This window comes from Gopherus flavomarginatus, chromosome 3 (assembly GCF_025201925.1).
Source record: "Gopherus flavomarginatus isolate rGopFla2 chromosome 3, rGopFla2.mat.asm, whole genome shotgun sequence".
Lineage (NCBI taxonomy): Eukaryota > Metazoa > Chordata > Testudines > Testudinidae > Gopherus > Gopherus flavomarginatus.
Genome location: NC_066619.1, coordinates 44,952,784 through 44,975,380, shown reverse-complemented (window position 1 = coordinate 44,975,380; position 22,597 = coordinate 44,952,784). Strand labels below are relative to the sequence as shown.

The following is a 22,597-nucleotide window of genomic DNA, read 5'->3' as shown; positions in this document are numbered from 1 at the left end:
GAGAGGCCAAGGACACAGTACATATATACACTTTACTGCCCTTTCTACCCTGGGAGGTAGCAACTCTAAACCAAGATTGAAATGCATTGGTGGGGCAGCATGAGGAAGCTAGCCCTGGTGGAGTGTGACCAGAGGTGCTCCCTTGCCAAACCTGAATCTTTGCAGCTCATCCAACTCATTACCCTGGAAGCAAGGGACTGATCCTGCATATGAATACCACATATGTTCTGCAATTTTCTTCTGGGGTCTGAAGCTAAATCAGACATTTTTCCTGATGTTGATTCTGCTGTCCTCACTCTCTGGCCCTGTAGGTGCATCTCAGTTTTAAGTATATTTATTTCAAAGAAAAAACTGGGATACTTCAAATGTCTGTAACAGAGATTTCTAGATATTGGTGCTGAGGACAGTCAGTAAAGGTCTGAAGTCCACATGCAATTTTATCCACACATTTGAGTGTGCAGTTTCAGCAATTGTATCCACAAATTAGGTATTTTTGAGAACTGATTGCAATTTAGATACTTAAATGTTCATATGCAGAAATGCCCAATTTGCTAGTGCAAATAATTGTGTGTAAAATATTCCAGAGAAATTTCAGACTTCTCTTTCTGGAAGTCTGGCCCTCAGAATATATGTTACATATTTTGGCTCTCTTTTTCCAGTGAGTTTGCATTTTATCATCTTTCAGGGAGACTGTTGACCTCTGCTTCACCTCGGATCACTAATGCCTACATTTTCAAAAGCAACCACTAATTTTGGATGGTCACCTTGAGGCCCTGAGGATCTGAGTACCCACTGGAGTCATTTGGAGTTGTGGGTAATCAGCACCTCTGAAAATCAGGTCCTACGTGTCTGAAGCTGGCAATCCAAAATTAGCAGATACATTTTAATTGTAGAGCTAAATCTCGATGCCTACCTTAACAGATAGCGATGTATGGTTGAATATATCATTATAAATGTTAGTGCCTCCTGCACTGCATATTGATCCTTTCTGAAACTGACCTAGGGTCCCATCTTGAGCATTGCTGTACATGTTTGCAAAGTGGAACCTTCAGTCTTTCTGTGGTTCTATAATAGTGTTTTCATTTGTAGTGTGGCATTGGTTGGGCTGGTGATGGTTATATCTGTGGAAAGGACATAGATATTGATGGCTATCCTGATGAAAAACTCCAATGCTCTGCTGATAGCTGCAGAAAGGTAGGAGACATTCTTTTTAATCACCCAGGGGAGTGATAGTGGGGGGCATGAAGAGGCAGTGGGGGAAACACTACCAAGTGTAATACACTTTTGCAAGTTTTTATGTTTATTTTGTTTAAAATATATTTTATTAAGAAACTTTTCAAGTTAATAGTAAAAAAAAAAAAAAAAAAGTCAGCCAGCCCTCAGGAGAGAGATTTCAAGTAATGTTGTGGAATGCTGGTCATATTTCTTGGATTTATTTTTTGCTTAGGACAACTGCAGATTTGTTCCAAACTCAGGACAAGAAGATGCAGATGGCGATGGACTTGGAGATGCCTGTGATGAGGATGCAGATGGAGATGGAATTCCTAATGAAGAGGTACTATACACAGACATAGAACTTGGTTCAGGTTTGGGATCTTGTGCAGATAGGATGGAATGAAGTTGGTGCAAGGTGGGACGTTCTAAAGTTAATACAGTACCATTTTCCTAGGCATGTCTCACTGCCCTCACTACATTTAGCCACCTGTACTCTCCAGCATCTTCTCTAATGCACTCATTTCTATTTATACGATGCTCACGTCAAAGACCTGAAAAAAATCACACTGTGACAAACAACCTTAACTCTAACCTACCAATAAGAACATAAGAATGGCCCTGCTTGGTCAGGCCAAAGGTCTATCTAGCCCAGTATCCTGTCTTCCAACAGTGGCCAGTGCCAGGTGCCCCAGAGGGAATGAACGGAACAGATAATCATCAAGTGACCCATCCCCTGTTGCTCATTCCCAGCTTCTGGCAAACAAGGCTGGGGACACCATTCCTGCCCATCCTGGCTAATAGCCATTGATGGACCTATCCTCCATTAATTTATCTAGCTCTTTTTTGAACCCTGTTATGGTCTTGGCCTTCACAACATCTTCTGGCAAGGAGTTCCATAGGTTGACTGTGCGTTGTTTGAAGAAATACTTCCTTTTATTTGTTTTAAACCTGCTGCCTATTAATTTCATTTGGTCCCCTCTAGTTTTTGTTTTATGAGAAGTAGTAAACACTTCCTTATCTACTTTTCCACAACAGTCATGATTTTATAGACCTCATTCATATCTCCCCTTAGCCATCTCTTTTCCAAGCTGAAAAGTCCCAGTCTTATTAATCTCTTCTCATCCGGAAGCCATTCCATACGCTTAATCATTTTTGTTGCCCTTTTCTAAACCTTTTCCAATTCCAAGATATCTTTTTTGAGATGAGGCAACCACATCTGCACACAGTATTCAAGATGTGGGTGTACCATGGATTTATATAGAGGCAACATGATAGTTTGTCCTATTATCTATCCCTTTCTTAATTACTCCCAGCATTCTGTTCATTTTTTTGGCTGCCACTGCACATTGAGTGGTTGTTTTCAGAGAACTATCCACAATGACGCCAAGATCTCTTTAATAGCTAATTTAGACCCCATCATTTTATATGTATAGTTGGGATTATGCTTTCTAATGTGCATTATTTTGCATTTATCAACATTACATTTCATCCATCATTTTGTTGCCCAATCACCCAGTTTTGAGAGATCCTTTTGTAGCTCTTTGCAGTCTGCCTAGGTCTTAACTGTTTTTAGTAATTTTGTATCATCTGAAAATTTTGCCATTGCACTGTCTACCTCTTTTTCCAGATCATTTATGAATATGTTGAATAGGACTGGTCCCAGAACAGACAGCTGCGGGACACCACTATTTACCTCTCTCCATTCTGAAAACTGACCATTTATACCTATTATTTGTTTCCTCATCTTTTAACCAGTTACCAATCCATGAGAGCACCTTCCCTCTTATCCCATGGCAGCTTACTTTGCATAAGAGCCTTTGGTGAGGGACCTTGTCAAAGACTTTATGAAAATCTAAGTACACTATATCCACTGGATCCTCTTGTTCTACATGCTTGTTGACTCCCCTTAAAGAATTCTAGTAGATTGGTGAGGCATGATTTCCCTTTACTAAAACCTTGTTGACTCTTCCTCAACAAATTATGTTCATCTATATGTCTGACAATATTGTTCTTTATTATAGTTTCAACCTTTTGCCTGTTACTGAAGTCAGGCTTACAGGCCTGTAATTGCTGGGATCACCTCTGGAGCCCATTTTAAAAATTGGCATCACATTAGCTATCCTCCAGTCATCTGGTACAGAAGCTGATTTAAATGATAAGTTACAGACTACAGTTAGTAGTTCTGCAATTTCACATTTGAGTTCCTTCAGAACTCTTGGGTGAATACCATCTGGTTCTGGTGACTTATTGCTGTTTAATTTATCAATTTGTTCCACAACCTGCTCTAATGATACCTCAGTCTGGGACAGTTCCTCAGATCTCAGATTTTCTGAGGAAACTACAATGCATTGGTGACCTTCCAGAGAACACCATCCTAGCTGCCATGGATGTTGAGGCTCTCTACTCAAACATCCCACACACAGATGGAATACAAGCTGTCAGGAATAGTATCCCTGATGATGCCACAGCACAACTGGCTGCTGAGCTCTGTGCCTTTACCCTCACACACAACTATTTCAAATTTGATGACAATATATATCTCCAGATCAGTGGCACCGCTATGGGCACCCACATGGCCCCACAATATGCCAATATTTTTATGGCCGACCTGGAACAACACTTCCTCAGGTCTCATCCACTCACACCCCTTCTCTACCTACGCTACATTGATGACATCTTCATCATCTGGACCCATGGGAAGGAGACTCTGGAAAAATTCCACCACGATTTCAACAGCTTCTACCCCACCATCAGCCTCAGCCTGGACCAATCTACATGGGAGGTCCACTTCCTAGACACCACGGTGCAAATAAATGATGGTCACATTAACACCACCCTATACCGAAAACCTGCCGACCGCTATGCCTACCTTCATGCCTCCAGCTTCCATCCTGGGCACATCGCACGATCCATTGTCTACAGCCAAGCACTGAGGTACAACTGCATCTGCTCTAACCCCTCAGACAGAGACCAACACCTACAAAATCTCCACCAAGCATTCTCAAAACTACAATACCCGCACGATGAAATAAGGAAACAGATCAACAGAGCCAGACGTGTACCCAGAAGCCTCCTACTGCAAGACAAACTCAAGAAAGAAACCAACAGGACTCCACTAGCCATCACATACAGTCTCCAGCTAAAACCCCTCCAACGCATCATCAGGGATCTACAACCCATCCTGGACAATGATCCCACACTTTCACAGGCCTTGGGTGGCAGGCCAGTCCTCGCCCACAGACAACCTGCCAACCTGAAACATATTCTCACCAGTAACTGCATACCGCACCATAGTAACTCTAGCTCAGGAACCAATCCATGCAACAAACCTCGATGCCAGCTCTGCCCACATATCTACGCCAGCAACACCATCATAGGACCTAACCAGATCAGCCATACCATCACCGGTTCATTCACCTGCTCATCCACCAATGTAATATATGCCATCATATGCCAGCAATGCCCCTCTGCTATGTACATCGGCCAAACTGGACAGTCGCTACGGAAAAGGATAAATGGACACAAATCAGATATTAGGAATGGCAATATACAAAAACCTGTAGGAGAACACTTCAACCTCCCTGGCCACACTATAGCAGACCTTAGGGTGGCCATCCTGCAGCAAAAAAACTTCAGGACCAGACTTCAAAGAGAAACTGCTGAGCTTCAGTTCATCTGCAAATTTGACACCATCAGCTCAGGATTAAACAAAGACTGTGAATGGCTTGCCAACTACAAAACCAGTTTCTCCTCCCTTGGTTTTCACACCTCAACTGCTAGAACAGGGCCTCATCCTCCCTGATTGAACTAACCTCGTTATCTCTAGCTTGCTTGCATATATATACATGCCCCTGGAAATTTCCAATACATGCATCTGACGAAGTGGGTATTCACCCACGAAAGCTCATGCTCCAAAAATGTCTGTTAGTCTATAAGGTGCCACAAGATTCTTTGCTTGCTTCCTCAGATCTGTCACCTAAAAAGAATGGCTCAGGTTTGGGAATCTCCCTCATATCTTCAGCCATGAAGACCGATGCAAAGAATTCATTTAGTTTCTCTACAATGGCCTTGTCATTCTTGAGTGCTCCTTTAGTATCTTGATCATCCAGTGGCCCCACTGGTTGTTTAGCAGGCTTCCTGCTTCTGATGTACTTAAAAAAATTTGCTATTACTTTTTGAGCCTTTGGCTAACTGTTCCTCAAATTCTTTTTTGGCCTTCCTAATTGTATTTTTATACTTCATTTGCTAGTGTTTATGCTCCTTTCTATTTTCCTCACTAGGATTTAACTTCCACTTTTTAAAGGATACCTTTTTACCTCTCACTGCTTCTTTTACTTTGTTGTTTAGCCACGGTGAGTTTTTTTTGGTTCTCTTACTATGTTTTTTAATTTGGGGTATACATTTAAGATGAGCCTCTGTTATGGTGTCTTGAAAAAGTTTCCATGCAGCTTGCAGAGATTTCACTTTTGGAACTGTACCCTTTAATTTTTATTTAACTAATCTCCTCATTTTTGTGATGCTACATTACTAGTAAGTTAATGTCATTAAAATTATAATAATAATTTAATGACAAATTTCCAGTGGAAAAAATACTGTGTGACCATGTAATTAAATCTCTTCCATTGTTGTTTGCAGTATTGGGGTAGCAGTGGTTGGTACCAGGATGTTAGAGAGACAAGGTGGGTGAGGTAATATCTTTTACTGGACCAACTTCAATTGGTGAGAGAGACAAGCTTTCAAACTTTCACAGAGCTCTTCTTCAGGTCTGGGAAGGGTACTAAGAGCGTCACAGCTAAATAAAAGGTCAGGCCAACCGACATCTCTCTGACACAATGTACTATAGAGCAGTGGTTCTGAAAGCTGGTCCACCATTTGTTCAGGAAAAGCCCCTGGTGGGCCGGGCTGGTTTGTTTACCTGCTGGGTCCAGAGGTTCGGCTGATCACGGCTCCCACTGGCCGCGGTTCGCCACTCCAAGCCAGTGGGGGCAGCTGGAAGCAGCGCGGGCCGAGGGATGTGCTGGCTGCTGCTTCCCACTGCCCCCACTGGCCTGGAGCAGCAAACCTGTGGACGTGGCAGGTAAACAAACCGGCCCGGCCCACCAGGGGCTTTCCCTGAACAAGCGGTGGACCAGTTTTCAGAACCACTGCTACGGAGAACTCAGAGAAGGCCCCACACCATAATTTACCCAGGAACTTAAGGGTATAATCAAATCCTTCCCCAAACAATTCCAAGAGAAACTCTACAAACTCACTCCCACGAACCCACCCCAGTGACCTTTAACATGCTTCCCAAGATACACAAAGGAACCTGCACAACACTTTCAAAAGACAAGCCTGGGATCTTAAATTCATGAAAACTTTGCTAGACACAAAAAATCATTGGATTTATGGCTTATTACAAATCCACTAGCCCAGAGGTGGGCAAACTACGGCCCGCGGGCCACATCCGGCCTGCAGGACCCTCCTGCCTGGCCCCTGAGCTCCTGGCCCTGGAGGCTAGCCCCTGGCTCCTCCCCTGCTGTTCCCTCTCCTCCACAGCCTCAGCTCACACTGCTGCCAGTGCAATGCTCTGGACGGTGGGGCTGCAAGCTTCTGAGGCGGCATAGCTGCAGAGCCTGGCCTGACCCAGTGTTTTGTGCTGCGCGCTGGTGATGGCGTGGCTGGCTCCAGCCGGGCGGCGCGGCTGTAGTGCAGCCAGGCACCGGTGCTCCAGGCAGCACGGTAAGGGGGCAGGGAGCAGGGGGGTTGGATAGAGGGCAGGGGAGTTTGGGGGTGTGTGGATAGGGGTCAGGGCAGTCAGGAAGGAGGGGGGGTTGGATGGGCTGGCGGGGAGCAGTCAGGGGACAGGAAGAAGGGATGGTTGGATGGGGCAGGGATCCCGGGGGGGGCAGTCAGGAATGAGACGGGGGGGTTGGATGGGCCGGTGGGTGGCAGTCAGGAGCAGAGGTTCAGAAGACAGAAGGAGTGGTTGTATGGGGCAGAGGTCTCAGGGGGCCCATCAGGAATGAGAGGAGGGGTTGGAGGCGGCGGGGGCAGAGAGTGGGGGTGGCATCAGGAAATGGGCGGGGGGGTTGGATGAGGCAGGAGTCCGGGGGTGGGGGCAGATGGAGGTGGGAGCTGGGCCACAACCTCCTCCCCTAACCCGCCCTCCATACAATTTCCGAAACCCAATGCTGCCTTTAAGCCAAAAAAATTTGCCTACCCCTGCACTAGCCCCACTTTTTGTGCTATGACTAAGAATACGTGTTAACTACTTATGCTAAACAATCTGCTCCATCCTGTTCTTAGCTCTGACACTGAGTATCTTTCCCAGACCTGAAGAAGAGCTCTGTGTAGCTTGAAAGCTTCTCTCTCTCACCAACAGAAGATGGTCAAATAAAAAGATATTGCCTCACGCACCTTGTGTCAGCAGTGAAATAGTTAATGTTGACATTGAAATTTTCACTTCTATGTTTCAGACATAAACGTTCCATTTTCATCAATTGGGCAGGTCTCACCTCCCAAAACTATTGTTACAGGCTGTCCACATACTGAGGAAGACAACTCTGCATTTATTTACGTGTTCATTTTTTCAAGGGTTTCTTGAACAACCATGAGAGCTAGGCACTCTTGTTTTTATTTAAATTAAAGCTTAGATTCTGTAGCATCCGTCCATCCAATAGCAGTGTCACAGAGTCCACCATTCACCACTTGTCTGGTGCCTCTTCCTGGCTGCTCTGGGGATTAGCTCACAAGGTCAACACCCCTTCCCATGGTTGTACACTGTCACTCCATCTTTCTCTCTGGTCTGCAACCCCTATCTTGCTTCAGGAGCTGCAGGATCCTCTTCATGAGTCAGCCCTCTGTCCAGGTCACGCAGCATTCCCAACTTCAGGGTATAGGCCTTCCAAGTCTCTGTCACTCCCAGTGATCCCAGCACTTTCAGTTCACTGCCCCACCAGTGCCATTTCCCCAGTGGTGGGTAGGGAACCCCAGCCTGCCCTCTATTCCGGGTGGTGCTAGGACAGGTAGGGAATAGCCTGCCTTAGCCAGGCAGCACCACCAATGGGACTTTTAACAGCCCCGTCAGCGATGCTGACCAGAACCACCAGGCCCCTTTTTGACCAGGCATTCCGGTCAAAAATCGGACACCTGGCAACCCCATTGCCAGCAGCAGTCCCTGTCCGGTGCCAACTTTCTGGCTTGATAGGCCCTGCCTGTTACTGCACAGCTGAACCTGCTTGCAATCAACTCCCTGGCTCTTTCTCCAGGTGCAGCCTGTGGAGTTAATAGGCCTACCTGGCCACCTTAACCCTTTCCAGTCCTGTGTGGGGTTGACACCCCTTAATTATAGGCAGATATATTAACAATGTTAATTAAATTAAAAATTAACAATGCAAGTAGCCCATGTCTCAGATTTTGTTATAGCAAAACAATTTTAAAATCTCAAAAACACCTAGGAGCTTATTTGTTAGAGGAGTGGCAATAAAGTTAGTCTCATCCTCAGAAAAAGAATTTAGAAGCCCATTTATGAGTTATTGTAACTCAAATAATGAATAGTTTGGCGTGAGAATTCAGTCTCTATTCAGGGCCTGGTCCAAAGCTGACAGCAGTTAACGGGAGCCTTTCCAGTGATTTCAAAGTGCTTTGAATCAGGTGAGGTTCTCAGAGAGTAAGTGCTGTCAGTTTGGGACAATTCACTGTGTTATTGGTGCATAATAAATGTGACGGGTTGGGTCACAAAAACCCTCTTGGGACTGCCACCTGATGTGCTGAGATTACCTCTGAGCCCGTTTTCTCTGGCAGCTCTGGACTTCAGTACCCTGTCTTGTTGAGCCAGACATGCTAGCCTGCTGCAAACACAGACCCAGGTCTGAACCATGTCCCCCAGAAGCTACAGGCTTAACTGAAAACAGCTTAAGAAGTGCTTCTATCTCCAGCACCCAGATACCCAGTTCCCAATGGGGTCCAAACCCCAGATAAATCCATTTTACTCTGTATAAAGCTTACAGGGTAAATTGTTCGCCCTCTATAACACTGATAGAGAGATATGCACAGCTGTTTGCTCCCCCAGGTATTAATTATTTGCTCTGGGTTAATTAATAAGTAAAAAGTGATTTTATTAAATATAAAAAATTAGGATTTAAGTGGTTCCAAGTAATAACAGACAAAGTAAATTACCAAGCAAAATAAGACAAAACCATGCAAGTCTAAGCCTAATACAGTAAGAAACTGATTACAGATGAAATCTGACCCTCAGATGTTCCAATAAACTTCTTTCACAGACTAGACTCCTTTCTAGTCTGGGCCCAATCCTGTCCCCTGGCACAGTCCTTGTTCCAGCTCAGGTGGCAGCTAGGGGATTTCTCATGACTGCAACCCAATTTGTTCTGTTCCACACATTTGTATATCTTTTGCACAAGGCAGGAATCTTTTGTCTCTGGTTCCCCACCTCTCCTTCTAAATGGAAAAGCACTAGGTTTAAGATGGATTCCAGTACCAGGTGACATGGTCACATGTCCTGTGAGACCCCAAGCCTTCATTCTTCCCAGCCTGACTCACAGGACGCCTTGCAACTAAACAGAGCCATCTACAGTCAATTGTCCTAGTTGATGGGAGCCATCAAGATTCTAAATCACCATTAATGGCCCACACTTTGCATAATTACAATAGGACCTCAGTTATATTTCATATTTCTAGTTTCAGATACAAGAATGATACATTTATACAAATTGGATGACCACACTCAGTAGATTATAAGCTTTGTAAGGATACCTTACAAGAGACCTTTTGCATGAAGCATATTCCAGTTATATTTTATGAAAATATGCTAATGAGTGTGAATATAGTCATATGGAGTGCAACATCACAACAAAAAATGTAATTCTTGCTTTAAATAAAAATCCTAATGTAGTGCTAACTGTGGAATTGCTTTGGCACCTTCACAGTCCTGAACCTGCACTAACAATAATACACAGCTGATACTGTAAATTAACGCCTTATTGTCCTGTCCATCTCTGGGTGAAGAGGGGATGAGAACCCAGGTGTTCAGGAGGGATGCACAGAAGAGGAAAGTGCTGCCTCCTTGTCAATGTCCCCCCTTGTGGAATTAATACCAAATTAGAAAACATATTAAATCTGGAATTCACGCTCTTCTGGGTGAAAAAGTCAAATTGCCAGGCAGAGTCTTGGTTTGGGGATATACCAGTAGGGGGAGCTGGCTTTTCTCCTAATGCAGTACTTTTCAACCTTTTTTCATTTGTGGACTCCTAAAAAATTTCAAATGAAGCTGCAAACTCCTTTCGAAATCTTAGACAATCTGCAGACCCCCCCGGGTCCACAGACCACAGGTTGAAAGCCACTGTCCTAATGGATTGAAGCAGCGTGCATCCTGAAATGCAGACCCTGAAATAGAACACATTAAATAAGAGAACTGGCATATCAAGGCAGACTGTTTAAATGGACCCATGTGAAGTGACAACCAAAAATGACTGTTATGAACAAACCCGTATGCACACTGGACAGTAATACCTCTCATCCACACACACTGTATATAAAAACTGGAAGTTGGTATAGGACCAGTGAAATCTGGTCCTGATTTATTGATCACATAGAATGCCAAGCTATTTATAATAATATATTTCCATCTGCAAAAGCGTTTACAGTGTATAAATGAGAGTTAAATTCTTACTGGAGTCAAATAATCCTAACAGAAGGGAATTTGTGTTTGTCTCCCGCTTAGGATAACTGTGTATTGGTGCCAAACCTTAACCAGAGGAACAGTGATCAAGATATTTTTGGAGATGCTTGTGACAACTGTCGCACAGTCTTGAATAATGACCAGAGGGACACAGATGGTGATGGGAAAGGAGACGCCTGTGATGACGACATGGATGGAGATGGTTGATAAATCTTCACTTAATTCTTTAAAATCACCCAGCATATGCTGAGTGTTACGGCACAGCTACACTAGAGTGTTCACAGTGGCGCGGCTGCACAAGCTGCACCACTGTAAACTCTCTAATGTAGCCGCTCTAAACAGACAGGCCCTTGGCTTAACTACTCCAGCCCCTGCAAGCAGCAGTTCTCCCGCAAACATAATGCTGTCCAGTGCTCATGTCAGTGTAACTTGTCGCTCGGTGGGTGGTTTATTCACATCTCTGAATGACATACACTAGTATTGTGTGTGTCCTGTAGTGTAGGTATAGCCTTAGAGAGGATATTTGTCACCAGCTATTAGGCATCTCTAAGGCTGAATACTTTAGTTCTAGTTTCCAGCAGTGATGAGGTAACCCAGCAATACTGTGTAAAACTCAGCAATTTTGACTGTTTCCCTCCTTGCAGTTAGCATGGCTGCAGTAAAGGACACAAAATGTGTTGCAAGAATAGTTCTAACTAACCTATAATACTGCAGAGTGTGAGAACTATGAATTCCAACAGCAGCAGCAACTCAGGGCATAGCTACACTTGCAGATGTAGAGCACTGGGAGTTAAACCAGCGCTTAGAGACCACAGCAGGGAAGGTGCTGCCAAGTGTTCACACTGTACACACTTCAGATGGAGGGGATGAAGTGTGTTGTGTGTATGTAGGGGGAGAGACAGTGTGTTTTGGTAGGCAAAGAGTGTGTCAGCATGCTGTCTTGTAAGTTCAGACAGTGGCAGGAGGAAGGCGAAAACCCCTGACATCAGCCCCCACCCCCCGCTTCTCTCTCTCTCTCTCTCTCTCTCACACATGCACACACAAAAAAGCCTGCCTCTGCAGCAACAGGATTCCACAGTAATGTTTTGCTTTGTTGGGGAGCAGATAAGCATGCTGGCTGTCGAAACAGAGCTTTGAAAGGGGATCTCCACATGCCTGCAGCCAGGTTCTAAAAAATGACCAGAGTGTGCACATGACTTCAGGGGATTATGGAATGTTTGTGAAGGCCAATCACAGCACAGTAATGCAACACGTCATCCACACTGACACCCCGGCGCTCCAGCCAGGGTGCAGCAAGATCTATGCTTCTTGTAGAGGTGGATTACCAGGAGCGCTCCAGCTGCAGGGTCAAGGCACTCTAAGTGCCTTGCCGGTGTGGACCCCTCAGAAGTTATGGCGCCCGGAGCTGATTTAATGCACTCTAACTTGCAAGTGTAACCAAGCCTTAGACTAAAATGCAGCAAATTTGGGGATGACATCAAACACATCTTCTCATGTGAGTTTGGTCAGAGATCACACATTCCACCTCTGCAAGCAACTCCTAGTTGCAACCATTGTATGTAAATACTGGGGGGTTTGCTCCACCCCAAGACCCAGGCACCGTGTAACAGTTAAACGCCACAATAATCCATATAATTAAAAGGCTGTTGAACATTTTAATGGACTATCAATACTAACAGCAAAACACCCCAAACCTCTTCACAATAATCCACAGGTCCAACTACATCCTAGCACAACTGACTGCCTCCTGCCTGAATGCCCAAGAGATCTCTGTCATGCAAGATTTTATTCTCATTACTGCGTGGGGCTTGGGAGAAAATCAAGTCACCTTAAATATAATAATAGGGATGAAATGTCACGTGATACAAACTATGCGGTATGGGGACAGAACACAGTGAGGTGTGCAGGAAAATGGAATGCAAGGCAATGTCTTTTGTGAGATGCTCCTAACCTTGATTAACACGGAAACAAAAACAGATTTGCTGTTTATGATGAAATCACACACTGTGCCCCAAGTGAACTGCTTCAGGCATTGGTGATGGCTGAACAGCAATGCTGTATTCTGTGAAAATACATAAACAGATGCATTTGGAAAATACACACATTTGGAAACCTAGGGAATAATTTTGACTAATAGCGACGATTTTTCCAGGTATTAAGAACCTTTTGGACAATTGTCAGAGGATTCCCAATCGGGACCAAAAGGACGGGGATAACGACGGTGTTGGTGATGCTTGTGACAGCTGCCCCACTATCAGCAACCCCAACCAGGTTAGTGAGGGGAAGAAAAATCTGTAGGATACCACAAGCACTCAGTGAAAAAGTGACCGTGAGCACCACATAACTGTAGCAGGACACAATTGGAGCTGCAAGAGATCAGCTCCCATTTTGTTAAAGGATATGTAGAAAAAACTTCTGAAACTTTGAAAGCTTGAGTTTGGAAAAGGAGACTGGAAATAGGAACAGATAGGTGCTTTTTCACACTATGCATGTCTCAATGTGCACCTCCTCTGATCAATATGCTGCAACATATCCCATCTGTGGTGGGCCAAACCCCAATCCTATAAAAGTCAGTGGGAAGACTCCATTGGGAGTACAAGTTCATTACATATATTTTTTCTTCCATTAGGGTCAAATCCTGATTTTCTTATTCAGACAAAAAACCATATCACCACAGACTCAGGCACTGAGTAAAACAGAATAGACCTGCTATATTTGTTTGTTCAGTTGTGTAACATTTTGTTCACCTGTGTAGGCTTATTTTTAAGTTACATATGAGGGAAATCTCTTCTGGAAAATGAGGGTTTATTCATTTTCAGTATCTCAGGCAACTTCTTTTTAATTCCTTCAGCTAGAACCCCAGAAACTAGTACCGCCCAATTTAATACTAGGTTGTTTTTCTGCCCTTGTTAAATAGATTTTCTTTTTTGGATCACCCACATAACCAGAAGATTTTATAAAAAGAACTGATCCTGCCAACATAGTACTGTCATTTAAATATTCTCTCAGCAGTAAATACTACAACTTCCTCTGTTTCTGTTTGCAGTCAGATATTGACAATGACCTGATTGGAGATTCTTGTGACACTAACCAAGACAGGTACAGTACCCCCTATCTAATATCAATACTGGGTTAAATTTAACCCTGGCATAAGCTAGTCTAATTCCACCCAATTCAGTAGAGTTGCACCCACACTCCCACCAGGACTCAGTTCAGCCCTAGGTTATTTTCAGTACTTCCTGCCCAGTAAGAACATACTTCGTTTTCATTACATAAAATTATCTTTTGAAATAACGATCATTCATAGCCATAGTCATCAGTTACTGTTGCTATTACAGTAGGTAAAACATCCCCCTCCCTTCCACTTTCTCCCATGCACATATCACCAGTTCAGGTCCAAAAAAAGGCATAGAACACAGGTACATGATATGATTCATAGCTGATTCCATAGAAGCAAAACTGGCGAGGTCCACACAGAGCTTATATTATCAAATAGACACATATCAAAATCAAAACCAAAACCATGCAAACAATTTTAGGGTGAGGAGTTTTCCCCACTAAACACACAAGAGTTCACTATAACAACGTTTCATTGTAAAAAGCAAGGACCTACCTGAAAAAATGCCCCTTTCACTTTAGCATAGGAGTGGTAGTAAGGTCTCTCTTTATCCCTTGCAGATACTAGGTGAAGCAGCAGCAGCTGAGGGTGTGCTGGGGAATCCATGAAATGCCATTTCTTTTCTCCCAAAGGCAGCAACTGTCACAAGACCAGCTGCATTCACTTTTACTCCATAATGAGAGCAGCTCCAGCAAAACCAATATTACAGGATTATATTTTACTCCTCTTTCCACAAGGAAAAGGCAACTACTACTTGCCCCTCCTGAAAGCAGAGAAAAGGGGAAGTGATTAAATCCCTTAGGGATGCACAGTGGAAACCACTGAGGCCGGGTCTGCACTAAGGATTTCTTGAAATTACCCTACCATCATCTATCCTCATGTATGGGGATTAGCTTTATCATGGAGTGAAGCTTCACTCCAAAGAGAATGAGACTTTGCTTTCACTACTAAAAAGGTGTGTTTTCTGTCTTGGGGTAGCTATTACACAAGCTATCCTAGGGTAAAAACACAGTGGAGACAAGGCACTGTAGTTTTTCCATGAGGTAAAGACAGGTTATAGCTATGCTACAGCTGCTACAGTGACATAGCTACAGCACTGCAGATGTGCAGGTGTAGCACCGTAATGTAAATGCTTCCCGCATCCACAGAAGGGGCTTTTCTGTCAGTGTAGTTAATCCACCTCTCTGAGAGGCAGTAACTAGGTCAAGGGAAGCTTTCTCCCATTGACCTAGCTGCATCTACACCAGGGGTTTGCTCACGTTAACTACAGCACCACGGGCAGTCGGTGAACTGGCCGATGGGGGAGGCTAGTCCCCAGCCCCTCCCTTCTGCCTCCCCCAGCTGCACAGGAGCACAGAGAAACACCCTCAGGGCCACCAGCCCCCACCATCCCAGCTCCAGGCTGCCCAAGCATCCCCAGCCCCAGAGCACCAGGCTGGCGCACGGCACCGTTCTAGTGCGCAGAGCACCAGGCAGGCAGCGCAGTGTGGCCCCAGCGCCAGCCGCCTGGAGTCACAGAGACAGTCCCCCAGCTCCAACAAGCCAGGGGCACAGAAGAGCAGGAACTGCAGGAAGGGGACCAGGGGGCGGAGTATGAGTGGGGCCACACCAGGCTTTTTGGGGAGGCTCAGTCTCCCCCAGCCTATAATACCCACTGCCCATGTACAGCACTCAAGGCATGACATTTTTCACAGCCCTAAGCAATGTAGCTAGGTCAGGTGTAGACCAGACCTAAGTGACAGCACTGTATCCTCAACTGGGATTGAGCTCACCTAGTTTACCTTGAGGTAAATCTAAAGTGCCTTATCTCTACTGTGGTTTTACCTCAGGGTACCTCACACACGTTTGTTATCCAGAGACAAAAAGTCACCTTTTTTAGCAGTGAAGACAAGTCATGACTGTTCACTGATAAACGTTGCTGCTACTCCTACTCTCACTGCACTTCACTGTGACTCTGTCTACTCTAGGCCAAAAGGTACTGGGAAAAAACATTGCTGGAATGCCTTGAGTTTGCAACACCTCCTACCCCTACATAACACAGCCCCAGGTGCTTCACCAGCATGGGTTATACAGATTGGTTGCTGCACCTGAGGTAAGGTTTTCAGAAGGAGTCTGACGGAGCCATTGTATCTTATGGTGATTTCACTACACCACAGTCAGGAAGCCACAAGTAGGTTTGGAAGGACTAGATTTTTATTGGTAAAGATTGGTAAATGTTGATTTCACCGAACGCACACAAAATATTTCCATCTATAACAATAGCAATTTACAGATAAGGAAAGTCAGATTAAATGCTGCTTGAGAACTTTAGTAGAGTCCCACCTCCATTTGTATAGCTCATGTTGTAATATGGGCATTAGCTGAGCTGAAGCTGGTGCCATTTAGATATGGCTGGAAGGCAGTTCCTCTGCTTCCCCTCTCCCTCCTCCCCCAACCCCCATGATTTACATGTGTTAATTTTAAGAAGAGGGAGCCTCTGAGGCAAGGACACTGCCAGGGTCAGGTATGGGGGGGGAGTCTCTGCTTTGCCTGGAGAATGCAGCCTCCTCCCCATAATTTGGCACAACAGCGTACATTTAAATGGATTAAAATTTAGAAAAGGCTTAAAAATAAACACTAATTTAAAAAAAAATCAAATCTCGCCAAGCCTAACCACTAGTGATGCAGCTATATCAGTTTAGCTGGGCTTCAATTTAGAGCTGCTGCTGTATGGACATTTCCCCAAAAAACCTGTCAGTGCTGAGTACCATGGTCCATCAGGAACCCCAGGACACACTGGTACAACATGATGTTTAATTTAGATACCTCAAAATGTTTGTCGAAAAGCAGTGTTGCTAAACCATGGCAAGGAGAAGCCAGGCAGATAACCACCTCCTGTTCTCAGTGTCCTCACATTCAAAAACTGAAGCTTCACTATAACCAGATTAACTATGAGCAAGTTTCACTGTCCCAGATATCCCATTTCATGGTCCTGGTGAGAGTTTTCCTTTCATTACATGCTGGCATCAGGATCCATCTGGTGGCATCAACTGTACTTTGTATTTCATCAAAAACTACGAGGCGCCCTTGTGGCACCTTAGAGACTAACAAATGTATTTGGGCATAAGCTTTTGTGGGCTAGAACCCACTTCATCAGATCTAGCCCATGAAAGCTTATGCCCAAATAAATTTGTTAGTCTCTAAGGTGCTATGAGGACTCGTTGTTTTTGCTGATTTGCAGAGTAACACAGCTACCACTCTGAAACCTGTCACCATGAAAGGCTTTGTATTTCATGATTGCTTGGTTTTGTGCTCTAGTCTGGGGACAAGAACTGATTCTTTGCGGGGGAGGGGGAGGAATGTTTGTGTGTGTGTGTGGTTTATTGTTTTGTTTGAATTCATAGTGATGGAGATGGACACCAGGACAGCACAGACAACTGTCCCACAGTCATTAACAGCTCCCAGCTGGACAGTGATAAGGATGGGCTGGGTGATGAGTGTGACGATGATGATGATAATGATGGGATTCCAGACCTCACGCCCCCGGGCCCTGATAACTGCAGACTGGTTCCCAACCCAGGACAGGAAGATGACAACAGTAAGTCTGTTCTACCCACCTATGCAGTTAGTGAACATGCAGTACACTTACTGTAAGGCAGCATATTCTCACCAAGGGGAACCAAGTTCACATAGGCCCGTTGTCCAAAATCTAAAGGCTGATTTCTCTTTTATACAGGAGAGAGCCCTGTTACTTACAAGTCAGGACTGATACATATTACAAGTAGCAGCAGCCAATGGCTCTATCCCATACTCTGGGCCAGATTCTGTGCTGCATCTCTCAAGGAGGCACAGCTGGGGTGGGGAGAGGCTTTAAGCCATCTTGGGACACCCCAGATTGTAGGCTACTCTGGGGTCTGGGCAGCCCAGGGACCACTCTGACTTACAGAAGCCTTCCTTGGCTGCCTGTGAGCTGCTGCCGTCACACCTTTGACACCCGCCTTCTTGCCCCAGCATGCCCCTACCATTGAGGAATTCCCTCAGGGGGCACCTAATGCCTTTCATGCTGCTGGAATGGCATAGAGGTGCTAGCAGAAGCTAGAATTTGGCCCTTGGCTCTCACTTTCATGAACAATGTGAATTCACCAAATTTATTCAGATATGAAAGACAGACTCACATTAGGATCCCTGTGACTCAGCACAAAACAGTAAAATCATCTATCTGTCTGTTTTTCTTAAACTAACTAACTTGTAAAATATCCCTGGAAGATTTTTCAGTTGTCACCAGAACAATGATACAAAACTATCTTAAAAAACAAGCCAATACTGTAAAATCTCAATACTTCACGTTAGTGATTGAGGGTCCCCATTGCACCTTACTAAATCTTGCAAACAAGCAAATGACTAAACAATTTACAAAGCAAGGAGAATGCATCACAGAATATACTTTATTTGTTAATTTGGATATTTGCATTTTTATGCTTAACTTAAAAATATTTCTAAAAACAATGGTGTCTTGGTCATTTGAGAACTCAGTGTGGAACTCTGCTTTCAAATCTTTGCTTAAAGGTGGCAAAAAAACCATTATTTTGTGTGTCATTATGTGGTATTAATTTTAGTCCAACAAAAGTGCTATACACTTGTATTCTGAATTTTGCTTGATCTGTTAGCCATGTCAGATCAGAGTACAGCTAATGGTGTGTTTGTTAAATCCTAATAAAACACCTGTTGCACATGTCAAATTTGCTGTAAATTTCAAGCCCTTTGTGTAGGTTCCTTTGCCACTCTTAGATCAACAACTTGTGTTTGGCTAAAGCATATCTTCCAGAAAGGCAACCAGTCTTGATTTTAAGACATCTAGAGATGGAGAATCAACCGCTTCTTTCAGTAGTTTGTTCCAGTGGTAAAGACTAAGGTGACTGTAGCTGCATTGTAAATAAATCCCCTTTTGTTTAATTGATGCATTCAGGTGATGGAGTTGGTGACATATGTGAATCGGATTTTGACCAGGACACAGTAATTGATCGAATTGATATTTGCCCTGAGAATGCTGAGATTACCCTGACAGATTTCAGGGCTTATCAAACTGTGGTTCTGGATCCTGAAGGTGATGCTCAGATTGATCCTAACTGGGTGGTTCTGAACCAGGTAAAAATATATTCAACAGCATTTAGCTGCCAGAAACAAATCATTACAAAACAAAATAAAAAACCTGTGCTGAACTTATCAGAATCTGTAATGCTTTAGCAAAGAAATGAAAATCAACTGATACTTGGAAAGGGTATTTTTGAAAAAGTGTGCAACTAAGTTTGAAGTTACACATTCTAACACATGGGCTAAAATAATTACAGACACAGAAAGCTCATTCTGGGAGAACTTCCCTGCTGCACAGAGGGCCAGCATGAGGCCAATGTACTGCTTTGGGATGTCTCATTGTAGTAATTGCAGCATCACCCTATTGTTTATCATGCATCAATAACGTAATTAATTTCCCCTCTCAGGGTATGGAGATTGTACAGACCATGAACAGTGATCCTGGCCTCGCAGTTGGTATGGACGCCTTTTTTGTACTCATGTTTTGCAATAGAAAAGCTTTTGGCATGTGGTCAAGTTTTCTGCCAACTATTGGTCTTAACATAGTGTATATCCATTGCTCCTAGGTTACACAGCTTTCAATGGGGTTGACTTTGAAGGCACCTTTCATGTGAACACGGTGACAGATGATGACTATGCTGGCTTTATTTTTGGTTACCAAGACAGTTCCAGTTTTTATGTGGTAATGTGGAAGCAGACAGAACAGACTTATTGGCAAGCAACTCCATTCAGAGCTGTTGCAGAGCCTGGCATTCAGCTTAAGGTATTGAGCTAAGTATCATCATCAAATCTGGTGGCTCAGCGTTCTCTGTGTAATGACTACCCAAGCATACATGGCCATATAATGCCTATGCTGTTCTCACACCATTGCTGGGGGACCACCAGCTCTTTCCTAAAGGAAAGGTTAATTTAATGTCAGAGTGGTACCTTATGTATGTGCATCACTTTAATAAGTATATGGAAATGCAGAGGATAAGCTGAATCCACCAAAATTTGCGTGCCAGTCAATGCTCATTAAAAATGAATAAGGCAGCTTTCATTAGTTGACCTAGAGTTGAAATGGGCCTTTTAAATTAGAATAAATACATTAAAATCAAACCTGGACACAGATCTCCTTCAATTCACTGGTGATGCCTAAAGTGACAATTTCAAAGAGGTCGTGTGTTTGTCTAAACCAGAACTTCCCCAAATGTGGTCCATGGCACACTCAATAGTAGCCCATTGAGACCTTCTGATCACATGCTGCTGGCTTCTCCTTGTTCCTAGCTGCTAAATGAAAAGACAGCAAACATTAAATTCTTTTATTTCTCCTTGTAAGCAGTTGCTATAATTGGCCCAAGGATGTCATGAGCTCATGTCTGGGGAGGGGAGGTGTGCACAAGGCAAGCCCTTTGGTAAGATGTGATCTCTCTAGGAAAAGTGAGAGCTCCTGGTCTAACGCTTAAAGGGAAAATTCTCTTTGTTCACTTTCTAAACTATGCCATTTTGTCTAGGCTGTTAAATCTAAGACTGGCCCTGGTGAACACCTCAGGAATTCACTCTGGCATACTGGGGACACCAATGACCAAGTCAGACTGCTATGGAAAGACCCCAGAAATGTAGGTTGGAAAGATAAAGTCTCTTATCGCTGGTTCTTGCAGCACAGACCCCAGGTTGGATACATCAGGTAGGGACTGGCTTGTTTAAACCTTTGTAGAGCTAAACGGGAGTGACTGTTTTTTTTAGATTTGTGAAATTCTATTTAGTGTGGGGTGGTTTTGTTTTTTAGAAAAACCAAACCCCATATAATGACAAATATTGTCAAATGTCTCTGGGCTTTGTAGCTGCTAAAGACAGACACTGCTATTGTGCCTGGTTGTGCTTTAAAAGATTTTGAAAATACCAGTGACATCACTTCTAGAAACACATTCAAATCTTAACATTTCACAGATATTTGACATTTGTATGAATATTCCTTAATGTTGATCCCTTGGAATATGTAAAAATAAACTGTGATAATTTATCCATAACACCAGTGTAACAAGTAACAGAATTAATCAACCAAAGCTGGCCACATAGAAATTGTAAAGATAGTAAAACAGAACATTATCAGTAATTAGCATGAGATGAGATATATATCCATGATGCAAACAGTGTGGTGTAGCTGTGCTGGTCCCAAGATATTAGAGAGAAGGTGGCTGAAGTAATAGTTTTTATTTGACCTACTTCTGCTTGTGAGAGAGATAAGCTTTTGAGCTTACATACAGAGCTCTTTTTCAGGTAACCTTGTCTATATGAGATATGACCTCAATATGTTCTCTGAGTGTATGTTAGGGCTTGTCTACATCACAAAGTTGCAGCGCTGGTGAGGGGGTTACAGCGCTGCAACTTAGGAGGTGTACACATCTGCAGGGCATCACCAGCGCTGCAACTCCCTGTTTGCAGCGCTGGCCGTACTCCCGTTTTGTCTCGGGTGTAGAGGATCCAGCGCTGGTGATCCAGCGCTGGTAATCAAGTGTAGACACTTACCAGCGCTTTTCTTGACCTCCGTGGAATAAGCAGGTATCCCAGCATACCTGAGGAAGCCTCTGGTAATCAAGCTGGTCTCCTTCCCCGGTTTGCTCTCGCGTTCCCCGAACCCCGAGCAAGCAGGTCTCCTTCCCTGCGGTTTGCAGGGTGGTTCGGGGAACGCGAGAGCAAACCGCGGCGAAGCTGGTCTCCTTCCCCGGTTTGCTCTCGCGTTCCCCGAACAAGCAGGTCTTCCCTGCGGTTTGCAGGGGGGTTTGGGGAACGCGAGAGCAAACCGCGGCGAAGCTGGTCTCCTTCCCCGGTTTGCTCTCGTGTTCCCCGAACCCCCGAGCAAGCAGGTCTTCCCTGCGGTTTGCAGGGGGGTTCGGGGAACGCGAGAGCAAACCGCGGCGAAGCTGGTCTCCTTCCCCAGTTTGCTCTCGCGTTCCCCGAACCCCCGTGCAAGCAGGTCTCCTTCCCTGCGGTTTGCAGGGTGGTTCGGGGAACGCGAGAGCAAACCGCGGCGAAGCTGGTCTCCTTCCCCGGTTTGCTCTCGCGTTCCCCGAACCCCCGAGCAAGCAGGTCTCCTTTCCTGCGGTTTGCAGGGGGGTTCGGGGAACACGAGAGCAAACCGCGGCGAAGCTGGTCTCCTTCCCCGGTTTGCTCTCGCGTTCCCCGAACCCCCGAGCAAGCAGGTCTCCTTCCCTGCGGTTTGCAGGGGGGTTCGGGGAACGCGAGAGCAAACCGCGGCGAAGCTGGTCTCTTTCCCCGGTTTGCTCTCGCGTTCCCCGAACCCCCGAGCAAGCAGGTCTCCTTCCCTGCGGTTTGCAGGGGGGTTCGGGGAACGCGAGAGCAAACCGCGGCGAAGCTGGTCTCCTTCCCCAGTTTGCTCTCGCGTTCCCCGAACCCCCCTTGAAGCCGCCCAACAGCGCTGTAATGTGGCCACATCTAACACCACTTGCAGCGCTGGTTGCTGTAAGTGTGGCCACTCTGCAGCGCTGGCCCTATACAGCTGTACTAATACAGCT

The 22,597-nt window shown here is 44.7% G+C and overlaps 2 protein-coding genes across 2 annotated transcripts in view; both read left to right on the top strand.

Moving 5' to 3' along the window:
- Positions 1 to 22,597, top strand: part of LOC127047924 (cardiomyopathy-associated protein 5-like) — a 478,816-nt gene that overhangs the window by 197,422 nt on the left and 258,797 nt on the right. The window lies entirely within an intron of this gene.
- THBS4 (thrombospondin 4) overlaps positions 1 to 22,597 on the top strand; it is a 67,717-nt gene that overhangs the window by 39,671 nt on the left and 5,449 nt on the right. Inside the window, exons 11-20 of the mRNA XM_050946904.1 lie at positions 1,090 to 1,194; positions 1,448 to 1,555; positions 10,937 to 11,096; positions 13,047 to 13,165; positions 13,941 to 13,993; positions 17,396 to 17,589; positions 18,958 to 19,136; positions 19,490 to 19,538; positions 19,649 to 19,845; positions 20,576 to 20,748. Coding sequence (XP_050802861.1) covers positions 1,090 to 1,194; positions 1,448 to 1,555; positions 10,937 to 11,096; positions 13,047 to 13,165; positions 13,941 to 13,993; positions 17,396 to 17,589; positions 18,958 to 19,136; positions 19,490 to 19,538; positions 19,649 to 19,845; positions 20,576 to 20,748 — 1,337 coding nt within the window. The remainder of the gene's footprint in view (positions 1 to 1,089; positions 1,195 to 1,447; positions 1,556 to 10,936; positions 11,097 to 13,046; positions 13,166 to 13,940; positions 13,994 to 17,395; positions 17,590 to 18,957; positions 19,137 to 19,489; positions 19,539 to 19,648; positions 19,846 to 20,575; positions 20,749 to 22,597) is intronic.